Source organism: Adiantum capillus-veneris, chromosome 16, assembly GCF_014529385.1.
Source record: "Adiantum capillus-veneris isolate H3 chromosome 16, ASM1452938v2, whole genome shotgun sequence".
In the NCBI taxonomy this organism is placed as follows: domain Eukaryota; kingdom Viridiplantae; phylum Streptophyta; class Polypodiopsida; order Polypodiales; family Pteridaceae; genus Adiantum; species Adiantum capillus-veneris.
In genome coordinates, this window is record NC_140946.1 from 54,152,573 (window position 1) to 54,171,239 (window position 18,667).

Sequence of the window (18,667 nt, forward strand, 5' to 3'; positions counted from 1 at the left end):
TCATAACAAATACAAGGCTACAACAAATGGAAAGACACCTTCAAAGTGCATAATGGCACATTTGGGAAAGCATTTGGAAGAGGACTATAACAATGATCCATTGGATTATACTCCACCGAAAGGGACTCATTCATCACTCCACATCAAGTTCCCAATGGAAAGACTGTGGTTCCTAAAGCCCTATGGATATTCAAGCCAAAGATGAGCTTGATTGAGTGAAGGGTTCCATTTCCTCTATTCACACACCAACAAGATATTGAGAGCACTAAAGGGAGCTTTTACAAAGGCAAAAAAAGGTGGAAGGTTTCAATTGTATGGGTTGATATCTCATGTTTGACACAAGGTGTACATGTAATTTCTCTTTTTTTTTTTGTCCCTCATTTAGTTTAAATATTGAATTTTGTGTATGACTAAAACAATATTTTTGTCTTAATCTTTTGACATTATAGATCACTTTTCCCATGAATATGTGCACATGGGGGGATCACAAGAAAGCGAGCGAAGCTATTTTTAAACTTTGTAAGTTAGGACGGTACATCATATCTGTATTCCACTAAACTTTTCTATGTACATTAAATCCTCAACATGCACCTAATCTTGTGTGTTATCTTGAAGATTTGTAATCTTTAAAGAAATTGAATTTGAGACCATTACTGCTACACATATGCTTTCACCATGCAAACAGTGTGTGCCATTGAGAATGCATTCACCTACTCCGTTCTTGTTAGTAAGTCCACCTCTTGGTTCATCTGGTTGAGGAGATAGCTATGTGTGGAGTAGTGCATGCATGATGGATGTTCTTTTTAGAGACGTTTTTGAAGACTCTCAAGGATTTTTTTGCAACTATGGGCCCATCTAGAGGCATGCATGGCTGAAGGATGGATTGTACAAGAGGATTTATATATATATCAAAGTATTTGGCTTCTATTTATCCCTGGATGCCTTACATGTGGTCAGATGAGGAGGATGGAAGGATAATTTCACACTTTTGCCAAGTGGAAAAGAAAAATTAATTAACATGGATATGGATCTACGTCGAGTGGTCAATGACTTTTGTATCCTCAATGCAAAGGTCGTGACCAAATATATGGACTTGTGGACAATGGAAAAGGTAGCATGTTTGCAAGAGAGGGAAGCATGGAAGCAAGATCATGGAGGCAGGAAGGCACCCCCGGTTCCTTGACACCTTGCATGTTTTCTAGATCTCATTAATCTCGAGTGAATCCATGAGAGAATGACCAAAGCGAAGGCATGCAGAGAGGACATCACTAAAAAAGAATGGGAGTGTGCACGAGGCTGCGTATCAAAGCTAGAGTACTCATACAATTAAACCATACTATATATTTTTTACTTGATTTTTTTTTAAATTGAATAAATATTTTTTTCTATTCTACATTGTCTTTTCTTTAACTCTATGTGGTCAGAGGGTCGACACCTTTAATTTGTACATGCCACATTCATGATCGTTGAACCAACCTGCATTGTGGAGTCATAGGCAACTTTGTCACAAACAGTGATGAGGCCAAGTACTATGAGGCTATTAAAAGGATACTAAAGGTTGATTTTTGAACATTTCATACCTTCATCTTCTAGTGCAAGTGGTTTGTGAATGTGTCTAGATGGCACAAGAATGGAATATACATGGTGGACTCTAGTGTGCATCAGACATCGAGCCATGACAACTTAGTTTTGCCACCCAATTGTAAGCAGGTGAATGATTACCAAATTTACCTTTATTTATTTGTACCATAATACCAATGTGATTCGTTTTGAACTTCTATTCTACAAATCATCTATATCCCATCAATCCACCAACCAAAAGTTTGGTTCGTGGTTCATTTTAACACCATGAGAAAGAACCATGTTTGCCACTAATGAAGTGGAGACCATCTTTGATCCTCTCGCACCTACTACTTTGGACGAGGAGAAGACGAAGGAGAGAGAGATCAATGAATCAAGTCCCACTACCGACAATCTTATCGAGAAGGATGATTGTCATGATGATGAGTGATGAGATGGAAGATGATGATGTTGGAATTAGGGTTGCAGAGAAATGTACAGAGCTTGGAGAAGACGAAGAAAGCTCAAGGCACACAATAGAGAGTGTGCTACTTAGTATGCAATGGAAAGATAGATAACCCTAGCGTGATGGGCGTATATACAATGCTTGGGGGCAAAAACCTCCTAAAGAGGGAAAAAATGCCCCGGCGGTCCTAGTGTGTTCACACACATCACTACCACATGTATATGGTAACAAATCCCCCCTGGAGTGATGCGATGAACGAGAGCTGGCACATGAGTGAAGGGAAGTGCCATGCCTTGAACAATCCACAAAGGGGAGTAAGCCCAAAGCTTTGCGGAAAGCTTCAATCTTCTCACGAGACAATGCATTTGTGAAAAGATCTGCAAGGTTGTCCTGTGTTGGCACATAAGCCAAGCTGATCTCTCCTGCTGAGAGCCTCTCCCTAACATAAATGCACCTCAATGTGCTTTGTGTGAGCATGAAAAATTGGGTTCCTTGCAACTGCCAATGCGCTCTGACTGTCAGTGTAGATAGTGTTGGCGGTGTCCTGTCCAACACCCAAATTAGCCATAAGGCATCTGAGCCATACACACTCAACCGTAGTTGTGAAGAATGCCCTGTACTCAGACTGACAACTCGAAGTGGCCACAGTAGGTTGCTTCTTGCTCAACCATGATATACATGAACTGCCAAGCATGAAACAAAAACCACTTGTGGACACTCGCGTGTCAAAACAACCAGCCCAATCTGAGTCCAGAAAAGCATGTAAGTCTGGCAGCAATGATCCCCCCTTGGGATAAAACAAGCCAAGATGTAAAGTGCCACTAAGGTAGCAGAAAATCCTCTTGACAGCCTGCCAATGCTTAGACCCTAGGTTATGCATAAATCTATTGACATGTGAGACTGCAAACTAAATATCCGGCCTCGTGTTGTATACATAAATGAGGCAACCAACATCAATTTGGTGAAGAGTGACATTAGCAGGATTGCGAGCATCATGTAGACTCAACTTCAAACTTGTTTCCATGGGAGTGGCAATAGGTTTGCAATCCTCAAGTCCAAACTTACATAGCAATGTCTCTATGTAACTTTTCTGACACAAGGCAATATCACCATCACACTGCTTAAATTGTATACCCAAGTAATGATGCAACATCCCCAAATCTTTCATCTTGAAAGTAGCCTTCAAATTAGCCTTAAATTCAACAATATGTCTCTCATTTGGTCCACTGATCAACAAATCATCCACATAAAGAACCACAATGAGAAGTACATCACCCTCACGCTTTACATACAATGTGCTTTCTGTTGGACTGTTACGAAAGCCTCGTTTAACCAAATGAGTGTCAGCTTTCTCATACCAAGCACGAGGAGATTGCTTCAACCCATACAAAGGCTTCTTACATCTGCACACTTTGTCCTCTTGTCCTTTTATGACAATACCGCGAGGCTGCGTTACATAAACTTCGTCAAATATGTCACCATTCAAGAAAGTAGTAGCAATGTCTGATTGATGTATATCCCAACCAAAATGAGCTGCCAATGCACATAGAAAACCCACAGTCGTCATACGACAAGTGGGAGCAAAAGTCTCTTTATAATCTATACCTTTTTGCTGTGCATAACCCTTTGCAACAAGTTGAGCCTTATGGCGATCAATCTCACCATCCGGCTTGCATTTCAACTTGTAAACCCACTTCGTACCAATGGCCTTTTTGCTAGGAGACAAATCACATAAAGTCCATGTGTCATTTTCTATAAGTGCATCATATTTTGATTGCATGGCAACCATCCAATTTATTGAATTCTGTGCTTCGTCAAAAGACAGAGGCTCCTCAACATCATGTAAGCTAGACACAGCCAAAGCATAACAATCTGATGCATAAGATGCATGGCAAGAGCCTGAACGAGTACGACTAGACAAACGTGCATCCAATTTACTGTCACACAAAGTGTGCACCAACCATTTTGGCATACCTCTAGCATGCTCATTTTCAGCCCTTTCCTTATCAAGTACATCGTGTACATCTGCATCAGTAATAGGCTGACCTGTAACATTTTCAGAAACCCCCATAGGTTCTACATTTGACTCATTGGAAATTACATTCGTATTTCCACCACTGAAAAGAGGCAACAAAGTGTCATAAATGTCCTGTGAGCTTACATTACTGTCTCTAGTACATGACAACAAGGGATGAACATAATCTTCCACAAACACTTCATCCGTGAAACCAGAATACGTTTTGTTTGCGGATGATACAACTTGTAACCTTTTCTTTCAGCACTATAACCAACAAAAATACATTTGACAGCCTTATCATCCAATTTTTTGCGTTGTGTTTGTGGCACCAAAGCATATGCCAAACAGCCAAAAACAAGCATGTGCTCAATAGAAGGCTTTCTATCATGCCATGCTTCATATGGAGTAATAGACTCCAAAGCTATCGTAGGACACCTGTTAAGTACATAAGTGACACACATGATGGCCTCAAGCCAAAAAGAATGCGGCAAAGCTTGACTTTTGACCATACATCGTGCGATCTCCGTCAATGACCTGTTTTTCCTCTCAGCAACACCATTTTGTTGAGGTGTATAAGGCACTGTACATTGGTGTTTTATCCCACGACTAGCCAGAAATGCATTAAATTCATGAGACATATACTCCCCCCCTCGATCGGAACGGAGGGTGCCCATAGTACATTTCAAGACATTTTCAGCCATAGCCAGAAATTGTTTGAAGCACATAAAAACTTCGAACTTCGCTTTAAGCAAAAATACCCATGCATGCCTGGATTAATCATCAATGAAAGTCACGAAGTATAGGTAATTTCCCAAGGACGGAGTTTGCATGGGCCCATAAACATCACTATGCACAAGCTGCAACCTGCATGTGGCCCGAACTCCAAACTAAACCATCCTTTGGAAACTTAGAACGCTGCATCTTACCCAAAATATAGCCTTCACAAACATGTTTGATGGGTGCTTCAAGAGGTAGCAAAGACGCAACCATATCAGATTTCTGCAAACGCAACAAACTGGCAAAATTTAGATGACCAAAATGTGCATGCCAATGTTTTGCATCTGAAATAGCCCTTGAATTTGCAACAGCATCTGCAAAATTTTGTCCACACTTGTCATACAAAGTGAGCTTATATAGCCCACGGCACAAAAGGCCAGATGCAACAATTTCATCACCAAAACTGAGATCATGAACTGTACATCTGTCACCCACAAATTTGAGTACAAGATTAAGTCTAGCAAGTGCGGATACAGACAAGAGATTCTTCTTGATCATAGGTACATAAAGTGCATCAAGAAGTGTGAAGGAACTGCCATTTGCAGCAGTAAGCACAATTTTTCCAACTCCCTGAACCGGATAAGAGGCGCACAAGTGACTGAATTCCCATGAGGGACAGACTCGAGAGAGGTAAACAATTCACGATGGGAGGTAATGTGCTTTGTAGCACCACTGTCGAAATACCACACATGTGAATCTGCACCAACTGACAAGCATGCATCATGGAAAGCAGGATTGTAAGTGCACTCTGCGCTAAAAGCCCATTCTGCATCAACATCAGCATCGCAGTCTCCTTTCACAGAAGACTCAACAATGGCTGCATTTGTAGTGGAACCAGCATTTGCAGTTAAACCACCCTCTTTCTTCTTAGCCTCTTTGGCCTTGAACTTAGGACACGACTTAATCAAGTGATCATTAGCTTTACAATAATGGCAACGCATCTTCTTTTTGCCCTTATCACCTGAATTTCCAGACGAATTGCTGTCAGCAGAAGCATTAGGAACATAATTTTTGCCACTCGCAGCAGAACCATAAGAAGTGGCTGCATTGTTTTTACCACCCTTTCTTTGAGAAGCAATAAAAGCCTGTTCAACTGCACGCTGCCTAGTCCTATTTTTTCTGGAAAGTGACTCTTGCAACAGCAATGTGCATAATGCATCAAACTTGACAACTTCAGCATTTCCTTGGGTCATAAGTCTCGAGTACTAGCAAAAGTCTGGTAAGAATCTGGTAAGGCATCAAGAACAGTCTGCATAAGGGAACTGTCTGAAATGACTTCACTTGTAGAAATAAGCTGCTCATTGATATCCTTGACACTAGCAAGGAAAGTGTCCATATCATCTTCCCCATGCATAATCTTCGACTCCAGCTCTTTATGCAGCAAAGAAATTTTAGTCTCATTGCGACTTGCATAAAGACCAGCCAATATATCCCAAGCCTATTTTGCAGATTTTGCTGAACGGATGTGAGGAACAATGGTGCGCTTCATAGACAACGCAATCAATGCATGAGCCTACGCATCCTTTACATCCCAACGAGCTTGTTCTGCCGTAGGCAATACAACTCTAAGAGCAGCAATCCTTGCAGCAAGACCTGCAACATCCTCAACATCGCTTGCATCCTCAAAACCAGGACATACATCAATGCCCTGCACAATATTCCAGACGCCCTTTGACACAAGAACGTGTTGAATCATATAAGCCTACATAGGGTAATTGTCGCCATCCAACCTGTCCTCAGCAGCAAACATCTTGAAGACATCTGTGTTGTTGTCGCCATGTAAATTGCTGCACCTGATGTGAAAACTGCCTGAAAATAGGAGAAACGGAGTGGGAACAACACGTGTTATATAGCACAAACCGTAGAAGACTAAAAGGCACCTGCTATGCAGAAAACGAAACTGATAGAAATCATGCACAAAATGATGAAATTGCCTGTGCAGACCTGCCTGTAGTGAAAACGGAGCCCGAAATGAGCCCGAATCAGAAATCTGAGTAGGAATATTTTTCAACCTGCGAACGCTCACCAAAGCTCACAGAAATATGAGAAAGTGAGCAGGCATGTGCTGGAGAAACTGGCGACTAAGTCCGGGAGGACGCAACCTGCTCTGATACCAATTGTTGGAATTAGGGTTGCAGAGAAACGCGCACAGCTTGGAGAAGACGAAGGAAGCTCAAGGAACACAATATATAGAGAGTGTGTTACTTAGTATGCAATGGAAAGATAGATAGCCCTAGCGTGATGGGCATATATACAATGCTTGGGGGAAAAAACCTCCTAAAGAGGAAAAAAATGCCCGACGGTCCTAGTGTGTTCACACACATCACTGCCACATGTATATGGTAACAAATGAAGCCAAAACATCTACAAGTGATGATTTAGTTTCTCTCTTTGCTGATTTAGAAGCTATGGGTTTAGATTTATAAGATGATGCTACTTGTAGAGATCTTTTTGAAAATGACTCATAAACAACTGGTATATTTTATTCTATGATCTTTTTGTTGTTGTGTCGTCCCTCTCTCTCTCTCTCATTTTATCAAGCATGCTACTTTATGTTAATCAAATGGGTGTGATTGATTTAATGATGAAATATCTATCAATTTTTTTTCCAAATTTGTATGGAAAATATCAAATGCTTTATAAATTTTTTGACTCAAATTTGATTATTTTTGCTCCAAACTGCTGCATGATAATGCTACAGGTAGATGATGGTAGTTATAACCGCTCTCTCCCTCTTTCTCTTCCTCTCACGCACACACACATACACATCCATCTTTACACATTTTCTTCAATGGTTGTTTGAAAAGTTATGGCTACAAATGGAGTCAATGTTTTGTGTTTTGGCACTACGAGAGTGCTCCTCGGGGGGTTTACTAAGTAAAATTTTCTTGTATCACGTGTGTTCACCAAAATGGATTTTAACTATCCCTCATACCCCTCTTGCACACATGAATCTGTAAATTTAAAAGAAATTAAAATCACTTCTGTTAAATGCACATGCTATGTTATATATGCTTTAGTGAACTTCCTGGGGTGTTGGAGTGCTCCTGCTAGAGCCTATTATAAAGTGCTAAAATTAAACAAGATCTCTTTTATTGTGCTCCTTGCTCAGCATCTCTTCATAGCAAGAGAGCTTAATGCTGCCTGCACCATTGTGTAAAGCCTTATAGAATATGCGATGAATGTAAGGATGAAGTCGCTTGGGTGAAAAGCATGCCGTGTTTGGGAGAAGAGTGAGATCCTTTTCTGTTTTGTGTAGGGTTGGCCACATCGGACCACAATGCGTGTCCTACTTGCATGCGATCATTCATGAGACGGAGTGGCCAAATGTTTTGGGCAAGCTACTCTATTCAAATAACCATCGTTTCATGTCTGAATCCCTTTTTTCTTGGTCCATTTTTTTAACGAAAAATATCATGTTCTTTATTATAAAAAAAAAAAAGTAACCAGATTTCAATATTTTAGGAGTAAAACGAGGGCAACAATGGTAGAGGTAATCATAATGGTCATACACATAATAATATTTACCTTTGGGAAGAAACTCCTCCTGCCTCCCTCTCTCCTCTTTGGCCACCCATTTTGGACTCTCTCTCTCTCTCTCTCTCTCTCTCTCCAAAACACGGTAAATGACTCTCCAAAACACGGTAAATGACTGCGATAAATGTTTTGAAAGTTCTATAGTGTGATGAAACCAATAAAGGGGCTTTCAAAGCTTGCAAGTAAGTCCGTATGTAAAACTAGAAGATAAAAGACGTTGATGCCTTTTTTTGTCAGATTGCAAGCAGTGCTAAAAGAAAGCACTAATGAAGAGCCTACCGGGTTATATGCATTGCCCTATGTTTAAGTACAGGCTCATGGACACTTTGTCTCAAGTCGAATATGTATATTTTTGAAACTCTTTTGCTTCTTTGTCGCTAGAGATCTGATATACTTGTCTCCTTCTAAGGGTGTGGTCACATGAGGCATAGTTCTCCGTTGTGGATAACTATGCTTACAAGGCCTTGCCATAAAGACAAGCCGTATATTGAAGCCCTTCATGATCATTCGAGAAAATTAGTCGTGTGAGGTACTGCCAATTGTAGGTTTACTTGCTATAACAGGTCTTGTTTCGTCGATCAAAAGTAGCTTCATAGGCATGCGTGCCAGTATGTTGCAACTTGCTTGGACAATAGGAATAAGCACTTTGCAAAGTTGTCAATGGAGTAGGCAACACTGACTCTCTAGGTTGTGTTTTGCAAGTATGCCAATTTTCGCATATTTGGGAAGTGCATGCATAGTTATGCGTGTGACCATGCATGAGGTATACTTATGGGTCCAATACATAATTGATTACTAGATCGTGTGACCACCACCTAATATAGATTCACTAGGTCTCATGTGACCACCACCACCTAAAAGAAATTTCCCAGCTTTAGTGCTTAAAAAAACAAGGCTGTCACTAACTTTCTAACGGTGGAACTGCCTGATTGGATAGAGAGAGAGAGAGAGAGAGAGAGAGAGAGAGAGAGAGAGAGAGAGAGAGAGGATTGCTTACAGAGAGTACTGGTTGAGACCGAGAGCGACCGAGAGAGAGAGAGAGAGAGAGAGAGAGAGAGAGAGAGAGAGAGAGAGAGAGAGAGAGAGAGCAAGCAGCATACCTTGCACTCCTTGCTCTCATCTCTTCTGTTAGAGTTTGATGTTGTCGGCTTTTTTTACGCGAGCGCTAGCTACAAGCATGGCTCCAAGCGTTCAAGAAATGCTGAAAAATAGGATCTTAACATAGCTCGAAAAAGCCTAAAAATTGTGGACAACATTTCATAGAAACCACGCCTATATCACAGCAGGCAGTGCCAACAAAACACGTCTAGGTCCGAGTCTAGAAGGAGAGAGAGAAGAGAATAAATATACAAAAATATAGAATAATAAAAAGAAAGAGAGAGAGAGAGAGAGAGAGAGAGAGAGAGAGAGAGAGAGAGAGAGAGTGCGGGTGCATGACTATTTAACGAAAACATCTTCGCCTCTCAATACACGAAGGATGAGCATGGAGTCCACCCACAATGATTATTTTTGTTCCTAACTATTGCATGATAATGCTACAGGTAGATGATGGTAGTTATAACCGCTCTCTCCCTCTTTGTCTTCCTCTCACGCACACACACATACACATCCACCTTTACACATTTTCTTCAATGGTTCTTTGAAAAATTATGGCTACAAATGGAGTCAATGTTTTGTGTTGTGGCAGTGCGAGAGTGCTCCTCGCGACGTTCACTAAGTAAAATTTTCTTATCACGTGCATTCATCAAAATGGATTTCAACTATCCCTCATACCCCTCTTGTACACATGAATCTGTAAATTTAAAAGAAATTAAAATTCCTTCTGTTAAACGCACATGCTATGTTATATATACTTTAGTGAACTTCGTGGGGTGCTAGAGTGCTCCTGCTAGAGCCTATTATAGAGTGCTTTAACTAAACAAGAGCTCTTTTATTGTGCTCCTTGCTCAGCATCTCTTCAGAGCAAGAGAGCTTTCCACCACCATTGTGTATAGCCTTAGAGAATATGCGATGAATGTAAGGATGAAGTCGCTTAGGTGAAAAGCATGCCGTGTTTGGGAGAAGCATGAGAGCCTTTTCTGTTTCGTGCAGGGTTGGCCACATCGGACCACAATGCGTGTCCTACGTGCATGCGATCATTCATGAGACAGAGCGGCCAAATGTTTTGGGCAAGCTATTCTATTAAAAAAACCATCGTTTCATGTCTCAATCCCATTTTTTTGTCCATTTTTTAAACGAAAAATATCATGTTATTTTTTTAGGAGTAAAACGAGGGCGGTAATGGTAGAGGTAATCATAATGGTAATACACGTGATAATATTTACCTTTGTGAAGAAACTCCTCCTGCCTCCCTCTCTCCTCTTTGGCCACCCCATTTTGGACTCTGTCTCTCTACAAAACAGGGTAAATGACTGCGATAAATGTTTTGAAAGTTCTATAGTGTGATGAAACCTATAAAGGGGCTCTCGAAGCGTGCAAATAAGTCCGCCTATAGAACCAGAAGATAAAAGACGTTGATGCCTTTTTTTTGTCAGTGCTAAAAGGAAGCACTAAGGAAGAGCCTACCGGGTTATATGCATTGCCCTATGTTTAAGTACAAGCTCATAGACACTTTGTCTCAAGTCGAATATGTATATTTTTGGCCAAGAAGGCCATAGGGAAGTGGTAGAGCAAAACGTGCAATTCTTTCACCATGAAATGGTCACCCTCACATTAACTTTTCTAGGTGACATTTCAAGTCATTTCATGCCTTACTATATTCATTTGAATATTTTCATTATGAAAATGAGCATGTGTGTGTTCACGTGCATCTCTCTCTCTCTCTAATCTCTCTCCATTAAAGTGTTCGAGAAATATCATTTTTTTCGACATATAAAACTCTTTTTCTTGAATTTACTAAGAGAAATTTTTTAAAAATTAAATTTATTTTTTTGGTTTGTATATTATTTTTCTCTATTTTGGGGCAAAAATTCTCATTTTCCCCTTACAATTCTTTCACCATCAAATGGTCACTCTTACATTAACTTTTCTAGGTGACATTTCAAGTCATTTCATGCTTTATTATATTCATTTGAATATTTTTATTATGAAAATGAGCATGTGTGCGTGTACACGTGCATCTCTCTCTCTCTCTCTATATATAATCTCTCTCCATTAAAGTGTTCGAGAAATATCATTTTTTCAGACATATAAAACTCCTTTTCTTGAATTTACTAAGAGAAATTTTTTAAAAATTAGATTTATTTTTCGAGTTTTTATATTATTTTTCTCTATTTGGGGCAAAAATTTGCCTTTTCCCCTTACTCTCAATTGACATTTTTGAAATTGAAAACGGCAAATATTAAGCTGGGACACATTTTTTATGAACACAAGGTCCATTAACATGTCAAATGTGTTCTAATAATCATTTATTAGAGGAAAAAATGATGCCTTCTTGAGGCCATCGTGAATTCTTCACCTTGTTTGAAACTACTTTGCTTCTTTGTTGCTAGAGATCTGATGTACTTGTCTCCTTCTAAGAGTGTGATCACGTGAGGCATAGTTATCCGTTGCGGATAACTATGCCTATAAGGCCTTACCATCAAGACAAGCCGTGTATTGAAGCCCTTCATGATCATTCGAGCAAAACAGTCGTGTGAGGTACTGGCAATTGTAGGTTTACTTGCTATAACAGGTGTTGTTTCGTCGATCAAAAGTAGCTTCATAGGCATGCGTGCCACTATGTTGCAACTTGTTCGGACAATAGCAACAAGCACTTTGCAAAGTTGTCAATGGAGTAGACTGCACTGACTCTCTAGGTTGTGTTTTGCAAGTATTTTTCGCATAGTTGGGAAGTGCATGCATAGTTATGTGTGTGACCATGCATGAGGTATAGTTTTGGGTCCAATATATAACTGATACCTAGGCCTTGTGACTACCACCTAATATAGATTCACTAGGTCTCGTGTGACCACCATGTAATAGAAATTTCCCAGCTTTGTTGCTTAAAAAAACAAGGCCGTCACTAACTTTCTGACGGCGGAACTGCCTGATCAGACCGAGACGGGAAGAGAGAGAGAGAGAGAGAGAGAGAGAGAGAGAGAGAGAGGATTGCTTACAGAGAGTATTGCTTGAGACCGAGAGCGACAGGAGAGAGAGAGAGAGAGAGAGAGAGAGAGAGAGAGAGCAGCATACCTTGCACGCCTTGCTCTCGTCTCTTCCGTTAGAGTTTGATGCTGTCGGCTTTGTTTACGTGAGCGCTAGCTGCAAGCATGGCTCCGAGCGTTCAAGAAATGCTGAAAAATAGGATCTTAACATAGCTTGAAAAAGCCTAAAAATTGTGGACAACATTTCATAGGCACCACTCCTATATCACAGCAGGCAGTGCCAGGTCCGAGTCTAGAAGGAGAGAGAGATAGAGAAGAGAATAAATATACAAAAATATAGAATAATAAAAAGAAAGAGAGAGAGAGAGAGACTGTGTGCGGGTGCATGACTATTTAACGAAAACATCTTCGCCTCTCAATATACGAAGGATGAGCATGGAGTCCACCCACAATGATCTCTCTTCTGCTGAGCTCTCCAGGTATAGAGAGAGAGAGAGAGAGAGAGAGAGAGAGAGAGAGAGAGTGTCTATCGCTCCCACCTTTTGCGCTTCCTATCAGCTGGCGATGGTGCTTTTGTGGAGAAGCCACTATTCATGAGTCTGGCTAGCAGTACTATTCATGAGTCGGCACAATTAATTGATACAGCTACTGCACAAATATTAGGAAGACTGCGAAGTAGTCTGCTTGGATGTGCTCATGAGTCATGAGAGAAAGAGGGCTCCCCCAATAAAAGCGCAAGTAAATGGCCCTTTGTGTAGGAGACGGCTCCGGGCTGCCCCATAGTCTGTGAATGCAGCAAGAAAAAGAAATGCGCTGCTTAATTTTAGCTCGGGGGTGCATCTATGATTACCCGCACATTAGAGGCTACTGCGGGTTACCTGTATGGGAATCAACTCTAAACTTGCAGCATGATCTAGTTAGCGGTGTCCAGATTAATCAGCATAATATAGGTTAACTGCGAAGCACGCAAAATAAGAGTTCTCTCACTTTTCTAATTATTTACTTGTAATTTCTCCTTGTCCTAATTATGCTTTGCAATTTTGGAGCATGTTATACTGATTTCTTCCTCTTGTGCTGCTCGTGTGCAGCTGTGACATGGAGTTGGAACCAGAGGAGTTCGTGCTGGCAGACATCGTCGAGTCCAGCCCGTTTGGGTACATAAAGTCGCTGTTTAAGTCCTGGTCTAAAGATGGAGTTCCGCCGCTTTCCAAGCAGGGCGTTGGGACGACCGACCACAGTGCTACCGGGGTTAGTCCGAGCTTGAAGACATCCGGACACACAACCTGTCGCAACTATCATCTGAGCTGGGCAGCCATATGCTCCATCATTCTCATGAAGATTCTCCTCCTCTTTGCCACCCCTGTTGAGATCTTTGGAAACATTCTGGAGTATATCCTGAATCTGTTTTACATGAACAATGGTCTCAGGGCCTTTTTTGTTACGCTCTTTTTTGACCTTGGTAAGCCCAATTAGTTTCAGCTCAATCTCCAGCTCTTTGGGCAGTCTATTACTACTTTTTCTGTCTGATAATTGTGCGTTAAAGGGATGACTCATGTATTGGATCTCTCTCCACACACACACCTTCCATGCATGCTCTCTCTCTCTCTCTCTCTCTCTCTCACACACACACACACACACACACACACACCCCACACCTCCGGCAGCGAAGACCATCGTTTGGAGTGCCATAGCCCTTGAAATCCTCAGCTTCACAGTAATTTTGTCTGCGCTTGTGAAATTGAACGAAGTCTCTAATACTAATGGGCTTTTGTGCCTAGGTTCATTGAAAACGCCTCGCGTGGGACAAAGTAACTACTACTCTGCAATTATGCTGATAGACCCGCGGGCCGAATTGCGAGTTCCGGATGGTGTTTTGACCGAGCGGAAAATGTTAGAGAGCGATGTCGGAATAAAGACCATGGCAGATGTATGTGTGATGGCTGCGAAGTTTGCCTATGAGAATGAGAATGTGATTAGGAAAACAGTGGAGGAGACATGGAAGGTAGGTGTTTTGTAAGCTAATTATAGTCAATTGTCTTTAGCAGAGCGGAATTGCACTTTTGTGTTTGCTAACTTTGCTTTCTCTTCTAATTTGCAGATGAACTTTATCCAGTTCTATGATTGCTGGAATGGTAAGCTGTTGATATGCTGCTTTATATGATGAGAATTTACAGGCTGATTGGCGAGCCTTGCAGTGGTGCTGATCTTGCGCTAATTTGCGGGCTCTCTCTTAATTTCTCGTCCTCTGCATGTACTTAGTGTTTAATTAGGTGCTATGTTTAACTACACCTCAGATCATAATTAATGCTGCAGATTATTTGAAGATCAATGGCACCCAGGCCTTCGTCTTCACAGACAAAAAGCAGGATGCCAACATAGTCGTAGTGGCCTTCCGCGGCACGCAGCCATTCAACATGTACGACTGGTGCACAGACTTTGATTTCTCATACTATGTGCTGCCCAACGTGGGGCGGGTGCATGTGGGATTCCTTGAGGCCCTCGGGCTCGGTAATCGAACAAACAGAGAGACTTTAAATCTAACAAAGGCCAATGCAGTTATGAAGGCAAATAGGGTAATCTCACATTCTGTCCCTACCTCTGGCCTTTCTTCGAGCAAGGTGCTCGCATACGACGCCATTTGCACGAAAGCAAGGGATTTGCTCAAAGAAAATCCTCGCGCCAAGCTTTACGTTACCGGGCATAGCTTGGGGGCAGCGTTGGCGACACTCTTTACTGCACTGCTACAAATTGAAGAGAATGACTTATGCCCACGGCATGAGGCCACATTCACATTCGGGCAGCCCCGAGTCGGGGATTTGAAGTTTGCCAACTATGTGGAGAATAAGCTGTGTGGCCGGTCGATGACTCCCCGGAAGTATTTTCGAGTCGTGTACAGGACAGATGTTGTCCCGCGGGTTCCGTGGGATGATGTGGTGTTCCAATTCAAGCATGTATCACCATGTCATTACTACAAGAGTATCTTCAACTCCTTGGTAATCATTCCAAAGGCATTTTATGTATATTTGTATGTATATATGTATGTGTGTGTCTGTGTGTGTGTATATATATATATATATATATATATATATATATATATATATATATATATATATATATATATATATATATATATATATATATATATATATATACACACACATATATGCAGTTGCTAAGCTGATGCAGGATTGCATGCAAATACAAATTATGCAAGTCACTTAATTTGTGTGCATGTGCATTCATGTATGTAACTTCATCATTCTGACGAGCTTGTAATGACATTGAGATGCATATTGTAGGCCCTCGTTGAAGAGCCTTACAAGAACCTGTCATCGCTGATAGTGCAACCATGGCCGCACGTGAGTGCATTGTGGGAGCTGTGTGTAAGTCTCTTCAACAAAGCATTCAGGGGAAGCAAAGAGACGGATTTGGCGATAATCACACGATTTGTCGCGGTCATATTTCCCGGATTGTGCGCACATAATCCTGCATGCTATGTGGATGCAGTGAGACTCGCGCCCTCCTCCTTCCTGCTTCAACCCATAGACAACGAGAAGATGGGCGCCATAGCCTACCTTTTGTGGTCCTATTTCAGGCTCATCACCTTCCAGAGGCCCATTTTCCTCTAAATGCTCTCTTTTTCATCTAAATGCTTATGCTAGCTTATATATGTTCTGTTAAAATAATTGAGAAAATGGACCAAAATGACACGCCCCCGCCCTCTCTCGTTGACACTATGCCTTGCAGGCACTAGCATTGATCGGGTGAGCAGGAGTGCCATAGCCATGCTTGGACCGTGTAACTATATCTTTTCCATGTTGTATCTTGCAATCTCTTTTATAGAAATTTTTCATCTCTCATAAACTTGTCTTATAATTCCTTGGTTCACTTTGTCTAGCAATGTTTCCATTGTGCTTGCATAATACTTACATCCCTTCACTCAAACACCGTTCATTGAAAAAGAAAACATAGTGTGTACCTACAATGTTATGAATGAAATTAGTTCTCAACAAAACGTTGTGAGCGAGATGGAAACACACAACGCCTCTATAATGACCCGACACACACTCTTGGAATGATACACACACACACACACACACACACTATGGGGCACCACTGGGCTTACACAAACCACCTGGCTGAGACAGGGAACACACCGATGCAATGAGAGGAGAGAGACTGTCTGTTTACCCACTCCACACAAGAGAGATACACACACACACACACCCAAAAAACTCAGCTCAAAAGGGGAGAATTTTTGATGTTTAGATTCAATAGAGCTTGGGCCAACACCAATGGGGCAAATAGCTCACACAATATGGGTAAAAGATACCAAATACAATCACAAATTGGAGCAGAAGCTTCGCTCATAGGAGAAACTTACACAGCCAAACCAGCAGAAAAAGAGTGAGGATTTGGCAAAATAGACAGCGCCAGCGCGTCCAGAACGGCCCAAAACCTCAGTCTACAATGTCAATGTGCTCAAATCCGACCTCGGATGAGCAGTTTACGGCCAAAAAGGCTCCAAAAATCCCAAAAACACACTTGCGACTGTTCCTCCTCTGTTCTCCACGTTTTTTCTGGTCTTCTCTCTAGTTTTTCTATTCCCACACTTAGCTTTATTACTTGGGCACCCTTGGCCTTTTAGATGACCTTAAATGGACCCCGAACAGGCCAAAAACTGACCTCGCAGTGCATAGTTGTCACTCTGCTGCATTTATCTGCACACCCGTCACTCAACTTTTTTCAATAATGCATCCCGTTACCACGTGAAGTGGAACCAAAAGATGGTCCTCATGATGACCTCTCTGCACAATTATCATAAGAAAACACCCACGTTGTGTTCGCACTTCTCCACATGCAAATATTGACCCCATTTGGCCTCGTGACGCCACTAGATGCCATCTGACGCATCTGCTTATCTCATGCCGTCGGCCCGCGGATAGCTTTCTCGAGAAGTTTTACGCGCTACCAACTCCTCATTATTGTAGTAAAAACACACTGGTACTGGTAATGGTGAAAATCGATGCACTATGTACATGCTGTCCTACCTGTACACATGTGGGCCCCACGTAAGCACCTGGCTCAGAAAAATGGGCAATCCTTTATTTGATGCACCATGCATGTGTATGTACATATGCGCAATCGCTTGCTCCAAAAAACTCCTGACATAATTTGCCCATCCCCTAGCCTACTAGAGCATTCATGCTCAGCAGCAGCAACACTAGTAGATGATCATTCCACCTGGATCGCACACAAAAACACTTGGTATTCCCTGCCTTAAAAACTTAATCAAGCTTCCACCTGGTTCCCAAGGAAAACATGTAGAGATTCCATATATCAAGCTTGCATCAAGAAAAGCATCAAATAATTTAACATAGATCTACATGTACAAATTTATCTCCTTCTCCATAGTTAAGAGGTCTCCACTAATCATTTGTGTCATCAATTCCTACTTCTTTGACAACTCAACCTTAATTTGCATCAGCCCTTCAATCACTTCATAAGGCCCTTCATTTTCATCTTCAACTTCATTCGCAAATGCGACTACACCAGACTCCTAGATTCCTTTCTCCATCAAAAGAAATGCAACATCAGCATCCTCATCACTACTGGTAGTACTATCACTGTCCTCATCAGACACTGTGGAATAGTCTTCGTCACTAGACTCATACTCATCTTCATAAATCTCCTCCAATCGTTTCCTTGTGTCCATATTATAAAGCTTCTGGGCACATGTCTTTCCATAGAGGCTAATCATACCACGTCGCCAATCTTGAACAGCTCCCACTACACGTAACCATGGTCTGCCCAGTATAATAGGATATGCTCCCAACCTCGCTGGCATCACATGAAAGTCAACCACTGTCTTTGCATCATATGCCTCCACTTCTAAGCTCTTCACAACACCCACGCATTTTACTTTTTGATGGTTTGCCAATCTGATCCGAAAGCCTGACACTCCAGTCACTGTGAGACCCATCTTCTAAACGCATGAGTGTGTTATGAAACATATTTGGGCTCCACCATCCACATAACCTTGTCCCAGATTTTTTCTTTTGTGCCACACATCTACTATTGGGAAAATGTCTGGTAGCTCATCCATCGCTAACACCTTTACTGAACCTCTCTCTCTCGTTCTTTCTCCATTGGGTTAACCATCCTCTTCCATTGTCGCTCTAGCTTAGGCACCATCTCTATAAGTTGCCCAAAAGTAACATCTGC

The 18,667-nt window shown here is 41.6% G+C and overlaps 1 protein-coding gene across 5 annotated transcripts; it reads left to right on the forward strand.

The window, feature by feature from the left end:
- Window positions 1-12,770: 12,770 nt before the first annotated feature.
- Window positions 12,771-16,306, forward strand: LOC147439060 (triacylglycerol lipase OBL1-like). Of its 5 annotated transcripts, none has more exons than XM_086484996.1 (6): window positions 12,771-12,921; window positions 13,531-13,901; window positions 14,221-14,444; window positions 14,541-14,574; window positions 14,756-15,435; window positions 15,742-16,306. In XM_086484996.1, the coding sequence occupies exons 1-6, from the start codon at window positions 12,872-12,874 to the stop codon at window positions 16,069-16,071; spliced, it is 1,689 nt and encodes a 562-aa protein (XP_086341122.1). In that variant the 5' UTR covers window positions 12,771-12,871; the 3' UTR covers window positions 16,072-16,306. The 5 variants fall into 5 exon arrangements, with proteins under 5 accessions (XP_086341122.1, XP_086341123.1, XP_086341124.1 ...); XM_086484997.1 differs by lacking the exon at window positions 12,771-12,921 and adding an exon at window positions 13,021-13,322; XM_086484998.1 differs by lacking the exon at window positions 12,771-12,921 and adding an exon at window positions 13,023-13,392.
- Window positions 16,307-18,667: the final 2,361 nt, after the last annotated feature.

Bases quoted from the DNA above. Each gene is read 5' to 3' on its own strand.
- LOC147439060 (XM_086484996.1), top strand. From the start codon at position 12,872: ATGAGCATGGAGTCCACCCACAATGATCTCTCTTCTGCTGAGCTCTCC. The intron at 12,922-13,530 runs GTATAGAGAGAG...GCTCGTGTGCAG, and splicing joins TCTTCTGCTGAGCTCTCCAG to CTGTGACATGGAGTTGGAAC. The intron at 15,436-15,741 runs GTAATCATTCCA...TGCATATTGTAG, and splicing joins AGAGTATCTTCAACTCCTTG to GCCCTCGTTGAAGAGCCTTA.